Source organism: Acanthochromis polyacanthus, chromosome 16 (assembly GCF_021347895.1).
Source record: "Acanthochromis polyacanthus isolate Apoly-LR-REF ecotype Palm Island chromosome 16, KAUST_Apoly_ChrSc, whole genome shotgun sequence".
Lineage (NCBI taxonomy): Eukaryota > Metazoa > Chordata > Actinopteri > Pomacentridae > Acanthochromis > Acanthochromis polyacanthus.
Genome location: NC_067128.1, coordinates 33,291,244 through 33,305,260, shown reverse-complemented (window position 1 = coordinate 33,305,260; position 14,017 = coordinate 33,291,244). Strand labels below are relative to the sequence as shown.

General features: G+C 39.2%; 1 protein-coding gene across 4 annotated transcripts in view; it reads left to right on the top strand.

Annotated features, from left to right (window-relative positions):
• LOC110958944 (nuclear receptor coactivator 7) overlaps positions 1 to 13,826 on the top strand; it is a 28,087-nt gene extending 14,261 nt beyond the window's left edge. For 3 of the 4 annotated variants that reach the window (XM_051960813.1, XM_051960815.1, XM_051960814.1), the window contains exons 5-17: positions 1,532 to 1,639; positions 1,727 to 1,828; positions 2,186 to 2,305; positions 3,129 to 3,313; positions 3,808 to 3,962; positions 5,333 to 5,938; positions 6,137 to 6,308; positions 6,744 to 6,891; positions 7,619 to 7,744; positions 7,874 to 8,026; positions 9,414 to 9,509; positions 9,596 to 9,669; positions 12,240 to 13,826. In XM_051960813.1, the coding sequence (XP_051816773.1) occupies positions 1,532 to 1,639; positions 1,727 to 1,828; positions 2,186 to 2,305; positions 3,129 to 3,313; positions 3,808 to 3,962; positions 5,333 to 5,938; positions 6,137 to 6,308; positions 6,744 to 6,891; positions 7,619 to 7,744; positions 7,874 to 8,026; positions 9,414 to 9,509; positions 9,596 to 9,669; positions 12,240 to 12,375 (2,181 nt within the window). In that variant the 3' untranslated portion in view covers positions 12,376 to 13,826. The remainder of the gene's footprint in view (positions 1 to 1,531; positions 1,640 to 1,726; positions 1,829 to 2,185; positions 2,306 to 3,128; positions 3,314 to 3,807; positions 3,963 to 5,332; positions 5,939 to 6,136; positions 6,309 to 6,743; positions 6,892 to 7,618; positions 7,745 to 7,873; positions 8,027 to 9,413; positions 9,510 to 9,595; positions 9,670 to 12,239) is intronic. The other variant, XM_051960816.1, reaches the window with a different exon arrangement.
• The last annotated feature ends 191 nt before the right edge of the window (positions 13,827 to 14,017 follow it).

Below are 14,017 nucleotides of genomic sequence, written 5' to 3'. Positions count from 1 at the left end.
TTGTAAATTTGTAAAACTGTAAATTTAAAATCATTTCTATACCATGACAGTTGTTTTGATCATAAATAAAATACTAGATTAATTGTTCTTTTGTTATTGTCTTGTTCTTGTATTATTTTATCATGTTTTTGTTGCTTTTTGTCTTTTTTTGTTGTTTTTGTCATTTTGCATTTCCTCTTTGTCTCGCTTGTGTTTCTTGTCTTATTTTTGTCATTTTGTGTTTTGCTTTATTCGTTGTTTTGTGTATTATTTTTGTTGTTTTGTGTTTTTTTGTCTCGCTTGTGTTTTGGTCATTTCGTTCCTCGCTTTTAGCATTTTTGGTCTCGTTTGTGTCATTTGTATAATTTTTTTGTCACGTTTTTGTTATTTTTCCTTTTTTTTGTTGCTTTGTAACTTTTTTTCTCTTGTTTTGTTTTGTTTCGTCTCTTTTGTCTAATTTTTGGTTATTTGCTTTATTCGTTGTTTTGTGTATTATTTTTGTTGTTTTGTGTTTTTTTGTCTCGCTTGTGTTTTGGTCATTTCGTTCCTCGCTTTTAGCATTTTTGGTCTCGTTTGTGTCATTTGTATAATTTTTTTTGTCACGTTTTTGTTATTTTTCCTTTTTTTTTGTTGCTTTGTAACTTTTTTTTCTCTTGTTTTGTTTTGTTTCGTCTCTTTTGTCTAATTTTTGGTTATTTGCTTTATTTGTTGTTTTTTGTATTATTTTTGTTGTTTTGTGTTTTTTTTTGTCTCGCTTGTGTTTTGGTCATTTCGTTCCTCGCTTTTAGCATTTTTGGTCTCGTTTGTGTCATTTGTATAATTTTTTTGTCACGTTTTTGTTATTTTTCCTTTTTTTGTTGCTTTGTAACTTTTTTTCTCTTGTTTTGTTTTGTTTCGTCTCTTTTGTCTAATTTTTGGTTATTTGCTTTATTTGTTGTTTTTTGTATTATTTTTGTTGTTTTGTGTTTTTTTTGTCTCGCTTGTGTTTTGGTCATTTCGTTCCTCGCTTTTAGCATTTTTGGTCTCGTTTGTGTCATTTGTATAATTTTTTGTCACGTTTTTGTTATTTTTCCATTTATTTTTTTGTTGCTTTGTAACTTTTTTGTCTCTTTTGTTTTGTTTCGTCTCATTTGTCTAATTTTTGGTTATTTTGTTTCTCGTTTTTGTCATTTTGTGTCTCATTTTTATAATATTCTGTCTCTTTTTTGTTGTTTTTTTTGTCTGACTTTTGTCTGATTTTGGTCGTTTTCACCATAACGTAAAATTCTGTATCGTTCAATTCCAGATACCTGTGACTAAATGTTTTGTTCCTTTGTAGATGCTCTGTGACCTGTAAGTTTTAATGTGTAAATGATAAACTGAGACATGATGTTGTTGAAATGAAATTTATTTTTCCTAAAAATATTGGATTGTTCATAACGTTTCGTATAAAGATAGCTCCTTTATGGATTATTATGCTCTGATTTTACTGGTCCGGCCCTCTTCAGATCAAACTGGACCGAATGTGGCCCCTGAACTAAGATGACTTTGACACCTCCGTTTCTTGTTCCAGGTTGGACCCGATGATTCCCTCAACAGCATCGCGCTCAAGTTCAACGTCACCCCGAACAAGCTGGTTCAGCTGAACAAGCTGTTCTCTCGCAGCGTCTACCCCGGTCAGGTGAGGACGCTGACGGTAACACATTAAAGCTGCTTCCCTCTCCTCGTTATTGATTAGCTGACTATTGGCTGTCTGTTGTTATTGCAGAAGCTTTTTGTTCCCGATGTGAGCCTATCAGAAACGGACCTGAAGTCTCCGAGCTCCTCAGATCCCGCCTTCACTAATGGCTTGTCTGACAAGTCAGCGCATGTAAGTAAAAAAAGGTCCGTTAGCTCTGACTGAGACTTTAGATTTTGTTGAGCCAAATTACACAAAGAAATCCCGGCTATGTTGAACTTGCTTTGTAGTTCAGCCCTCTTGTCTGTGGTCTGAGTGAGCAGGGTTTTATATGTAGTGTGTGTAAACAGCAGTGTACACCGATGACAGTTTGCTGTGGACGGTAATTTAATTTGCTAACATTTAGCTAGCAAATGAAAAAGTTACTTTAACACGCCACGTTTTTCAGGAAGTGGGTAACTGACGTCTTGCTCTGGTGGCCTAAAGTTCGTCTTCACATCAAACATCACAGCATCCAGCTCTCTGATTTGTCCTTTTCATATCTTACAGGATGGCGTTCCAAACTTCAGGTCAGCCATCCGACGCGAGCTGTCGCCAAACTCCGAGGACGAGAGCCCGGCAACGGTTAAATTCATCAAGATGAGCTGCAAATTCTTCACTGATGGCATGGTAGGAAACCTAGAAACAGTGGTAAGGTGAGGGGGCAAGATGAGGCTTCTGAAGATCTGGGGTGGTCAAAAAAAAAAAAAAACTCAACTCAGCAGCTTCAGTACAGAGTTTGGTTCGGTGGAACCCTGTTGTTGATGCATTTCTGACAACTTTTCTGCATTTTTTTATGTATAAATTTTATACATTTACAAGGCAGAGGGTAACTTGACCTTCTTCCTCAATAGTTCCCACTTTAGTTTGTGTAGTGCGGTGTCAGGATTACTACACAAATGTGGAAATAAATGGGAATTTAAAATGATTTCTGGATCTTGACAAGTTGTAAAATGCTATAATGTTGAGTTCTGGATACCTGCGGCTAAATGTTTTGCACCTTTGTAGACAAACTGTGATCTGTAAGTTCCAATACACAAATGATAAACTGAGACATAATGTTAAAATTTCACTTATTTTTCTGAGGAAATTTCAGGTTGTTCATAATGTTTTGCAAAAAGATAAAGAGATTAGCTATGAGCATTTTCAGAATGTACTTTTTTTTTTGCATTAAAACAAAGAAAAAAGTTGAAAATTGGATTCGAAGTTATTTATTAGTTGTTATGTTATGATTTTACTGGTCATTTGAGATCAAATTGGGCTGAATGTGAACCCTGAACTACAATGAGTTTGACACCCCTGATGTAGAATATTACATTATTGCAATAATTTATTTTAATCTGAAGCAAAAGCATTGACAGAACTCCAGTTTTATCAGACACCACTCTTATATTGTATGCCCTAGTTAATCGTCACCATGAGCAGGACTGAGTGTAATTTATTTTTTTTGCAGGGGGTGGTCGGAGGCGTGTTAATCGTCACCCCCAACAACATCATGTTTGACCCCCACAAGTCGGACCCCCTGGTGATCGAACACGGCTGTGAGGAGTACGGCCTCATCTGCCCCATGGAGGAGGTCGTCTCCGTGGCGCTGTACGACGACGTGTCACGCATGAAGCTCAAAGACGCCCTGCCATCGTAAGAGCTCCCAACCGTGTCGCTTTCCACATTTTTCCTCTTTTCTAACCGTTCTTCAAGACCTCAACTCCTATTCCTCCTTTCTCGTTCCTCATTTACAGTTTCCATTCCACTTGTCTTACCAAAAAAAAAGAAGTTTGTACTGATTTCTTGCAGCCGCTTGAACTTTTCTTATGTGCCTCTAACCACTTTCCTCAGTTTGTCATTTCCGCTGAATTTCATCCACAGCTGTTAATCGAACATCCTCAGAATTTCTGAAAAATCAGCTGAGATTTTTTTCACTCTTTCATTTTGAGCTTTTCCATTTTTCCATATCTTCCTGTTTTGTTTGTTTTGTTTGAGGTTAAGTTGCTGTTTCACATGACATTTGTTGTCTTGTTTTTAAGTTGCGTGTCATTTTAATTTCTGTTGGACATTTTTCTTTTGTTTTTCTGTTCTGTTCTGTTTTCCCCATCCACGTTTGCTGTTTGTGTGATGCCCCCGTGCCCTCACAGAGACCTACCCCAGGATCTGTGTCCTGTCTACAGGCCCGGCGAGTGGGAGCAGCTACCGTCAGAGCGGGAGTTAAACCCTTTCAGCCGCTACGAAGCTCTGGATCCCAAACGGCCGATAGTTTTGGATGACATCGAATCAACCCTTTCTGAAACTGGTAAGATGTCGCTGAGTGCTGATGGTTGTTTTTTACAATTCTACAATTTCATTCAGCAGATGCTTTTAACCAAAGTAGCTTAAATCTGAGAGTAGATCCAACACAAGCAAGGATCTAGTCCTAGAAAACAACCTGGATAAGAGTCATAAAACAAGTTTACGTGTGATAGTAGGACCTTGGTGTCTTCAGGCAGTGCAGGAGGTGAAAGGAATTTCTGTTGTTGTTGTTTTTTGCAATCAAGTCGGTCCAAAAAGCCTTTCTTCAGGATTCAGTGCACTCTGCTGCCACCCAGCCCCTACAGTCAGAAGTACATCAGTTGAAAGCAGTAGCAGCTGTGGGTGTTTTCCACATTGCAATGTTATGACAGTGTACGCTACTGTTCAAAAGTTTGGGATCACCCAGACAATTTCATGTTTTCCGTGAAAACTCACTTTTATTCATGTGCTAACATAACTGCACAAGGGTTTTCTAATCATCAATAAACCTTTCAGCACCATTAGCTAACACAATGTAGCATTAGAACACAGGAGTGATGGCTGCTGGAAATGTTCCTCTGTACCCCTATGGAGATATTCCATTAAAAATCAGCCGTTTTTCCAGCTTCATTGAAAAAAAACTGCTTTTCTTTCAAAAATAAAGACATTTGTAAGAGACCTAAACTTTTGAACGGTAGTGTCGTTTGTCCTGGTTGTGTTTGTGCTGCATTAAACAGCTTCTATTTTGTGAGAGCAGCTGTCATAAATTCTTAAGAGGGCTGTGATTTGGAATGCAGCCTTTGTCTTTTAACTTTTATTTGGTTCAGTACCCACGGCCATGTGAAACAACCAACCAGTTAATGAATGAATTGTGAATGACAGTTTTCAAATTGAATCCTACAACCAGATAATTAGATTGTCTCTATCATTTTACTTGTTAAGTTTTGAAGTTATTTATTATTACCTGGCTGTAATTATGAGCATTGATGTCCTAGGGCTGGACCCGAATATTTGGTCGTAACGGTGGTATCTGAATATTTTATTTGAGATCCAAATATTCGGCTTGCATACCCCCCCACCCCCACCCCACCCTAGCACTTCCCAGTCGGCTGTTAGACAGTGAACCGATCCGGACACTCGGCTCGTTTCTCCTCTCCGTCGGACGTTACGAACAAAACCGAACATTCAGATATTCGTCATTAATTGGGACCGAATATCCAGAGCCCAGAAATTGGTATTCGGGCCAGCCCTATGATTTACTGACAGTTACTTAGGAAGTAGGGATATTGTGATTGTGGCATTTTAATAACCAATTAATGAATCAGCAAGATAATTCAATGCAAACTCTTAAAAAAAAATGCACTAAGCTGAAATGAAGTCTGTTCTTCATACCAGTGAGTACGGAGGGCGATCCCTCAGAGAAGTCTCCGTCAGATGAAGGATTCACCGAGCTGGAGCCGACCGTCAACGGCAGCACAGAGGAGGCAGAAGGGTCGACCTCTAAAACACCCAGCACCGCCAGCAGGGACCAACACGACCTCCTCGGGCCGAGCTGTCCAGGCCGGGGAGACTTTCAGGACAAGTTGATGCTGAGCAAACCTGGGGGGAAGCTGGACGATGAGGAGGATGAAGGTGTAGCTCAGAACAGCTCCATCGAGGACGGAGAGTCGATACAATCTTCTTTAGAGACTGAAAAACAGGGTAACTTACAGGATAAACCTGGAGGCCAAGAGGCAACCAAGACCAAAGATATCCAATCTAAAGGAAGCGATGAGCTGCTAAATAGCGTAGATGATAAAATAGTTAGTACGCCAGAGGACCAAAACAGGAAGTGGAGTCTGAAGGAGGCTGCAGAGGTTCAAGGGAAGTGTAGTCCGAAGGGAGAAAGCCCAGACAGACCGATGGAGGAGGAAGAACTCAGCGAGGAGGAGAGACAGAAGAAGAACTACGAGGCAGAGATGAAGTCCTGGCTGCTGGAGAGGATGCAGGCTCCAATAGAAGGTACAAACTCTAAAAAGAAGAATGTCACAATTAGTGATACGACCAGAGAATTTTATACCCTAAATGAAGATGCTGTGGACTTTTTGAAGCTTTGACGTGTGTGATGTTAAATTTCAGACTTACAGACAGCACTCATGTGGCTAAAGTGAAATTGTGCTGTGAACTAACTCCATCCATAACTAATTCCATCCTGTGCAGACATGCTGTTTTCATCAGAGGAGAAGAGCAAAAACCCGCCCATGTTCCTCTGCTTCAAAGTTGGAAAGCCAATGAGGAAGTCCTTTGCCACCGGCATGACCTCCAGTCCTGCCCACTTGTTTGGGGGCCGAGGGAAGCAGCCGGAGTATTGGTTTGCCGTACCACAAGAAAGGTACGAAAACGCCAGGCTCATTAATTAACACACATTTATGCTTTACATGCTGTTTTTTTAGAGGCTGAGGTTGAACCCTCTGAATCTGGTGGTGTTAGCTCACCTTAAATCCTAAAAGAAAGGTTAAATCTGTTTGATTATTTACAAAAATGAAACTAGAAAAGCAGTTAGAGCGTGCAGTACTTTGAGTCACAGAATCTGGTTAGAGAAAGCGATACGTTTTTAATAAGAAATTAAAATTTTGATGAAATACAAACTATTTTAAGCTTAGATCTGTATTTTAATGGAATAATGCGTCACAGATGAGTAGTTCAAGGACTGTAGGAAAGTTGAAAATCTGAAGATTCTCTCTGTTCCCTTCAGTTCTCTGGTGTTTTGGTCTTATAGTAGTGAACTGTGAGTCAGCAGCGTACTAATCCCCTCTGTGTCCTCCAGGGTGAACGATCTGTATGCATTTTTTGTCCAATGGTCTCCTGACGTCTACGGGAAGGAGGCTCGAGAGCAGGGCTTTGTAGTGGTGGAGAAGGACGAGCTGGACATGATCGATAACTTCTTCAGCGACCCTGCATCCTGCAGCTGGGAGGTGAGCTCAGAAGAAACTCCTATATGCTGTTTTTAATGTAGCGTCTCAACATAAACACTAGAGTGATGTGTTTTCTGACATTTCTAATACTGTCATCATCAATAATTTGCTTATTATGTTTGTGCACTTTGGCCTTGGCCTATTCTACATATATAATATAGTACAGGTGTATTGTACATATATAGCATAGTAGTACAGGCTTATTGTACATATATAGTGCAGGGGTGTTGTGAAATTTTGTATCATTGTCTTCTCTTGCGCTACCTGTCTCCTTTAGATGCCTTGACTCAGCTGATTCCTTTAAATAGCAGCTAAAAACTTTTTTATACAAGCAGGCTTTTAGTTAAACGAGGGCTTTTACGTGTGTGATTTTACTTGTTATTTTACGTGTAATTTTATGTGTGTGATTTTACATGTGTGATTTTTACGTGTGTGATTTTGTCTGTGATTTTTACGTGGGTGATTTTATGTGTGTGATTTTTACGTGGGTGATTTTTTGTGTAATTTTATGTGTGTAATTTTACGTGTGTGATTTTTACGTGTGTGATTTTTATGAGCAATGTGGCTTTATATTGTGGAGGTTTATTTTACTGTATTTTTATGTCTTATTCACGTTTTCTTTTACTGTAAAGCACTTTGGGATTTTTTTTAAATCTGTGAAATGTGCTATATAATTAAACTTTACTTGCTTGCTTACCTAATCGTTTTTGTCCTTGTTGTGCTTCAGATCATCACCATCGACGAGGCAAAACGTCGGCAGAGTTTCGGCAGCTGTGATGGAGACTTGTCTGTGGACGCTCTGCCCATGCTGAGTGACACCAGTGATCTGCTGCAGGACACTCACATCGAGAAGGTAGTCATCAGATGTGCTTACAGGCGGCAGGAGAAGCCAAAGCATTTACTTAGGACGGGATTCAGACTTGGAGAACAGTAGTTTCACATTCAGGTCAGTGCAGTGTTTCACGGTCTGTTTGCTCTGCAGCTCGCCTGCCGCCTGCCAGCCCGTGTTCAGGGCTACCCCTGGAGATTAGCCTACAGCACCGTCAAACATGGAACCAGTCTGAAGACTCTGTACAGGAGCCTGGCTGATGTGGACAGTCCTGTGCTGCTGGTCATCAAAGACATGGACAGCCAGGTAGGGACAGTCTGAATGCACTCACCGGCCACTTTATTAGGTACACCTGTTCAACTGCTGCTTAACACAAATAGCTATATATTCCTTTGTCACACCAACCAGAGGAGCAGATCAGAGGTGTCAAACTCATTTTAGTTCAGGATCCACATTCACCCCAGTTTGGTCTCTAGCAGACCAGTAAAATCGGAGCATAATAACCCATAAATAACGACAACTCCAAATGTTTCCTTTAGTGCAAAAAAGTACGTTCTGAAAAAGTTCACATTTAAGGAATTATCTTTTTACAAAGCATCATGAACAACCTGAAATTTTTAAAGAAAAATAAATTCTATTTCAACCGTCTTATGCCTCAGTTTATCATTAACACATTACAACTTACAGACCACAGTTTATCTGCAAAGGCACAAAATGTTTAGTTACAGGTATCTGGAACTGAATAATATAATATTTTACTTTATGATCAAAATGACAAAAGTCAGACAAAAACAAGACAAAATGATAGAAAAACAAGACACAAAACGACAAAAACGAGAAACAAAAAGACAAAAATGAAACACAGAACAGCGAGTAAAGCAAAACAACATGACAAAAATAACAGAAAAACACAAGCGAGACAAAAAGGAGACACAAAATGACAAAAGCGAGACAGAAAACGACAAAAAAATGAGACAAAAGTCAGACAAAAAAAAGCCAAAAACAACACAAATAGACACAAAATGACAAAAGTGAGAAACAAAATGACAAACAAGGACACAAAAATAAAAACAAAAAAGAGACAAAAATGTTGCAAAGTGATAAAAAAAAGAGGCAACAAAAAGAGTTACACAAATGACACAAGCGAGGCAAAAAATGACAAAAATAAACACAAAACGACAAAAACGACATGCAAAACAACAAATAAAGCAAAACACAAAATGACAAATATGAGAACAAACACGAGTGAGACAAAAAAGAAACGCAAAACAACAAAAACCAAATTAAAAAGGACAAAAAAACAACAAAAACATGACAAAATATAACAAAAATTAGACAAAATGTATATAGTATTTTACAAACAAAACAACTTGTCAAAGTCTAGAAATTATTTTAAATTCATAGTTTTATGGATTTACAATCTGCAGTTAATGTGTCCTCTGTGATTTTTCCACTATGAGGCCTGGATTGGACCCTCTGAAGGACCGGTTTTGGCCGCATGTTTAACAGCCCTGATGTAGGGTTTAAAGAAAATCTGTGTGAGACTTTGGCGACACCTTGTGGTAGAAAAACGCTGTAGTTCAAACAAGCTACCACGTGGATAATTTGAAAACGCCTCTATGTAGGAGGAGCTTTTACCTACCAGAAGAATTATGATCAAAGGAAATGAATCTTAATCTGATTGTTGTCACAGGTATTCGGAGCGTTTTCGACTCATCCCTTCAGAGTGAGTGAACACTGCTACGGCACCGGAGAGACGTTCCTCTACAGCTTCTGCCCTGAAATCAAGGTTTAACCCTCGAATAACTCATTTTTCAGTGCTTGACTTTTCTTCTCCAGTGTCAGCATCAAACTTAACGTGCTGTGTGTTTTCAGGTGTACCGCTGGACCGGAGAGAATTCTTACTTTGTGAAAGGCAACACTGACTCTCTGCAGATGGGAGGAGGAGGGTAAGTAGACCTGCTGGAAATCACTTCCTCGTTTACTCTGCTGCTGTCCAGCTTCAAGCCCCTTTCAGACATGAACACGTTTCTGTTCACCCTTTAACCTCCAAGGGTCATACAGGCGCCTGGATTTTTTATCTGGGCTGTAGAAGAGTCAGAAATCCTACTGTGAGTGATTGCTTTTACCCTTCAGAGCAACCGAAACTTTCAATATCTGACATAAACTAAGTGTTTAGAAAATGTAACAATAGTTTAAAGTGGGGAAAAAAAAACTGACTTGGATTTTTCCGGATTTTACTAAATGAGGAACTTCAGTTGAACATGAACAAAATATTGGATAAAAAATGTAAAATACGATCTATAATGAATATTTACAAAAATTTAGATTCTATAATGCTTGTAAAATGGGAGTGGCGCGGCTCCCGTGGGATTTTGTGATGGACGTCATTTGACACACCGTAATACCCCGTAAAGTGCATCTTCTCTTCTTTCAGGAACCGTTTGAATTTTCTCTTTAGCGCAAATGGTTGATTAGTTACGGTAATTAAAAGAGCACTTGTTTAAAGGGTTAATCTGACGGCAGCTGAACGTGTCGGTTTCACGTCGTAGTGCACGACTCGGTTGTGTTTTTCTAAAAGCTGCACCACAAACGTCACTAGGTCACTTTCAACCTGGCACAGGTCTGATCTGAACCGTCACATTAACGGACGGACGAACACGAGCAGCAGTTTTTGTGACATTTCAGCACCAAAGTTCATCCAAAAGTAACACAGTTTAGACTCTTTCTCACTCACTTTGCTCAACAATTTCAAATCTATTTGGCAACAAAATAAAATGTGATTCATGTTTAACTTCACCTCCATAATATCAGACACTAACAGATTATTGATATTCACCAGAAAAGACGTTAATCAAGACGTTAACAGGCTGAATTTCCAGCAGACTGTTTCATCTTTAATAAAGACCTGCAGGACCCGTATGTATGTTTCCATAGAGATAATTACACGTTTACAGCGCTGGTAACTTCATTAAATTCTCATAATTACAAATTATCTCTGAGGAGATCAGTCCAGGCCAGGATACGACAGCAGGTCACAAATAGAAGATCAGTTTGTTGTCCTCAGCTTTTCAGGGCTGTTTCCTTCATGTATTGATTCTCTGCAGCATCAGACAGCAGGAGGATCAAAATGAGGGTCTTCAAAGAGAAAAACATTTAGGGTTGAAGCAGCTGTATTTATGTTTATACATGATCTACCACACGGTGAAAGGATTTCTGTGGATCTACCAGCAGACGTGTTCCTTCTTTCACCTCAGACTGGTGAGCAGTTCATCAGCTTTCAGTTTCACTGCTTCACAAATCAGAAACAAACTGGGTTGTTGGTTATTTAGACACTTTGATAAGCTGCTGACTTCTACTTTATGCAAATTCACTGCGAGGAACCGGAGGTCTGACGCCTCAGGAAACTTTGGTAAAACGTCTAAACCAGTCGTTGAAGTAAAACGAGGACAGATTCAGCACCTCAGATGTTTTCAGAAATACTTTCCACTGAACTGTTTTCACAATAAAAGAGAAAGTTTGTCTGACTTGTTGTTTGTCTCCTCTTTTTTGTTTTGTTCACTTTTTTCTCACTTGTGTTGTTTGTCTACTTTTTGTCGTTCTGTTTCTTTTTTCTCTTGTTTGCGTCATTTGTGTAATATTTTGTCGCTTTGTAAATTTTTAGCAACTTTTTGTCTCTTTGTTTTATGTCATTTGTCTCATTTTTTGTCATTTTTTTCTTGCTTTTGTCATTTTGTGTCTCATTTTTGTAATATTTTGTCTTGTTTTTGTTGTTTTTTTTTGTCTTGTTTTGTCATTTATCTCATGTTTTTTTGGTTTGGGGTTACTTTTTGTCTTGCTTGTGGTGTTTGTCTATTTTTGTGTCGTTTTGTTTCTTTTTTTGTCTCGTTTGTGTCATTTGTGTAACATTTTGTAACTTTTAACAACTGCTTTGTCTCTTTGTTTTTTCATCTTTGTCTCATTTTTTTGTCATTTTGTTTCTCGCTTTTGTCGTTTTGTGTCTGATTTTTGTCATTTTTGTCATGTCTTTTTTGTAGTTTTTGTCTTCTTTTGTCTGACTTTCTCATTTGTCTCATGCTTTTGTCATTTTGCGTTTCCTTTTTGTTGTTTGGTGTTTTGCTTTATTTTTTGTTTAGTGTCTCGTTTTTGTCATTTTGTATCTTTTTGTCTCGTTTGCGTCATTTGTGTAATTTGTTGTCTTGTTTTTGTCCATTTTTTGTCGCTTTGTAACGTTTTTTTTTAGCAACTTTTGTCTCTTTTTTTGTTTCATGTTGTTTGTCTCATGTTTTAGGCTTTTTTTGTTTTGCACCTTTATCATTTGTTTCCTTTTTCTCTCGCTTGTCTTTTTCGTCTCGCTTGCGTTGTCTGCTCATTTTTTTGTCGCTTTGTAGCTTTTTTATCAACTTTTTTGTTTGTTGGGACAAATAAAGTTTTTTTTAATTGAACTGAATGTGTGAAAAGGGCTTTAGACGGCTAAAGGTGCATGTTTTCCCTCCTTCGTCTGCTCCTTCCTCTGCAGAGGTCAGCTGGGTCTGTGGCTGGACGCTGAGCTGTACCGAGGCACCACCACCAAATGCGCCACCTTCAACAACCAGCCGCTCTCCTCGCAGCAGGACTTCAGCGTCCACAGTGTGGAGGTCTGGACCTTCGAGTAGCCTGGTCTTCACGTTCCCTTAACCCTAAACCACCCCCAAGTCTATTATGCACCACTTGGAGGCCAGCTACCCACAACGACACTGAAACGTTCTGTGACACGGAAGCAGCTTGTGGATTTCCTTCATGTTTACGTAGCCGAGACGTGAGGATCCGGCGGCCGATTTGAGGTGGCTTTGGGAAGATTAACCGCCCAAAGATGGAAAAAAAAAACGTGTTTCCTCTACGTTCATTGGCTGCCTTAGACATCAGACAACAGCTTCCCCAGCATGCAGACTGCCTGACCACCACGAAGAGGAAGAAGAAGGCTGCTTTCATAAACCCACAGAGCTGAAAACGAAGTCTGTATGGGAGAATAAGGATGAGAAGATAACAGTTGATGTAATTTGTATGTTTTGGGAATGTACAGATTTATGAACTGAAGAAGTTTTGAATGATTCTGTTTGTTTGTTTTTTTTCTACGTCTCAAAGAAAGTGGAAATGGCCAGAGATGGTTTTAGAGTCTCCACCGTCAAATTAAACTTTCAACGTAGGCAGTTGTTTACAACGGAGGTCTTCACTTCCCCCTGAAGCACTTCCCCCTCCCCCAAAGCTGTGTTGTTCTCTTATTCTGAGTTTTAGATGAAGTGAATGAGTCACATTTTCTCACCGCCACACGTCTACATTTTCATTCCCAGTAAGATCCAAAAAACCAGGAAACGTTTCCAGTGACCAAATATGTTCCTCTTGATTTCACGTCTGTCCTAAACTACTCATGTTTCCCTGAAGTATTTTTAGATTTTTATTTTTGCAGTTTATTTTTACAAGTATTTTTTTTACGATTGTTTTTTTTTTATGGGAATGTTAAATGCTAAGTATTTCAGTTGGCTCTTGTCAGTGTTGAATCCATATTCCAAACATTTTATCTTACTTTTTTTTAAAAAATTGTGGTCGTTGTTTAAGACTTACAGCCAGTAGACGTTTAACATGATGTCACTTTGCACTACAGAATCAATCGACTGTCCAAACTGTGTCGGGGCACTTTGTAATGAAGCATTTATTCGATGTAAAACTGAATGTTGTTGAAGCGCAGGTCGACCTCTATTTAAACACGGATGGGAAAGGGATCATCTGTTTTTGCACTCTGAAATGCCACTAACTACACATTCAGATCTACTAACACGAAAAGCAAGTGTTTGTGCGTGTCGCCTGCAGGCTCGTAGTGCATGGACGTGCCGCACTGCAAACGTCTGACACTACTGTTAAAGATACCTGCCATACTGCCACTAATGCCAGTCATCGCTTCATGTGAAGATGAGCTTCGTCGTCTCCAGCTGTTGCAACTGTGAATGCTCCCCAAGTATTATTTCTTGTGAATCCAAAACTGCTGTGTTCTGTGATGTCACCAAGAATCTATTTATTGTATTGTTATGGCATTTAAAACCTAAATAAATGTTAAATATATATACATATACGTGACGATGACTCGAGTTGTTTATGGCTTTGTTTTTAGCTAGACGCCCCGATGCAAAAAAGAAGGGGTGTCAAACATACGGCCCATCAGAGGGTCCAGTCTGGGGCGACTTTGTAAAGAGTAAAAATTACAGAGAAGACACCAGAGGTTTCTTCAGGAAGAAATGACTGCATCCTGATCCACATGTGAAG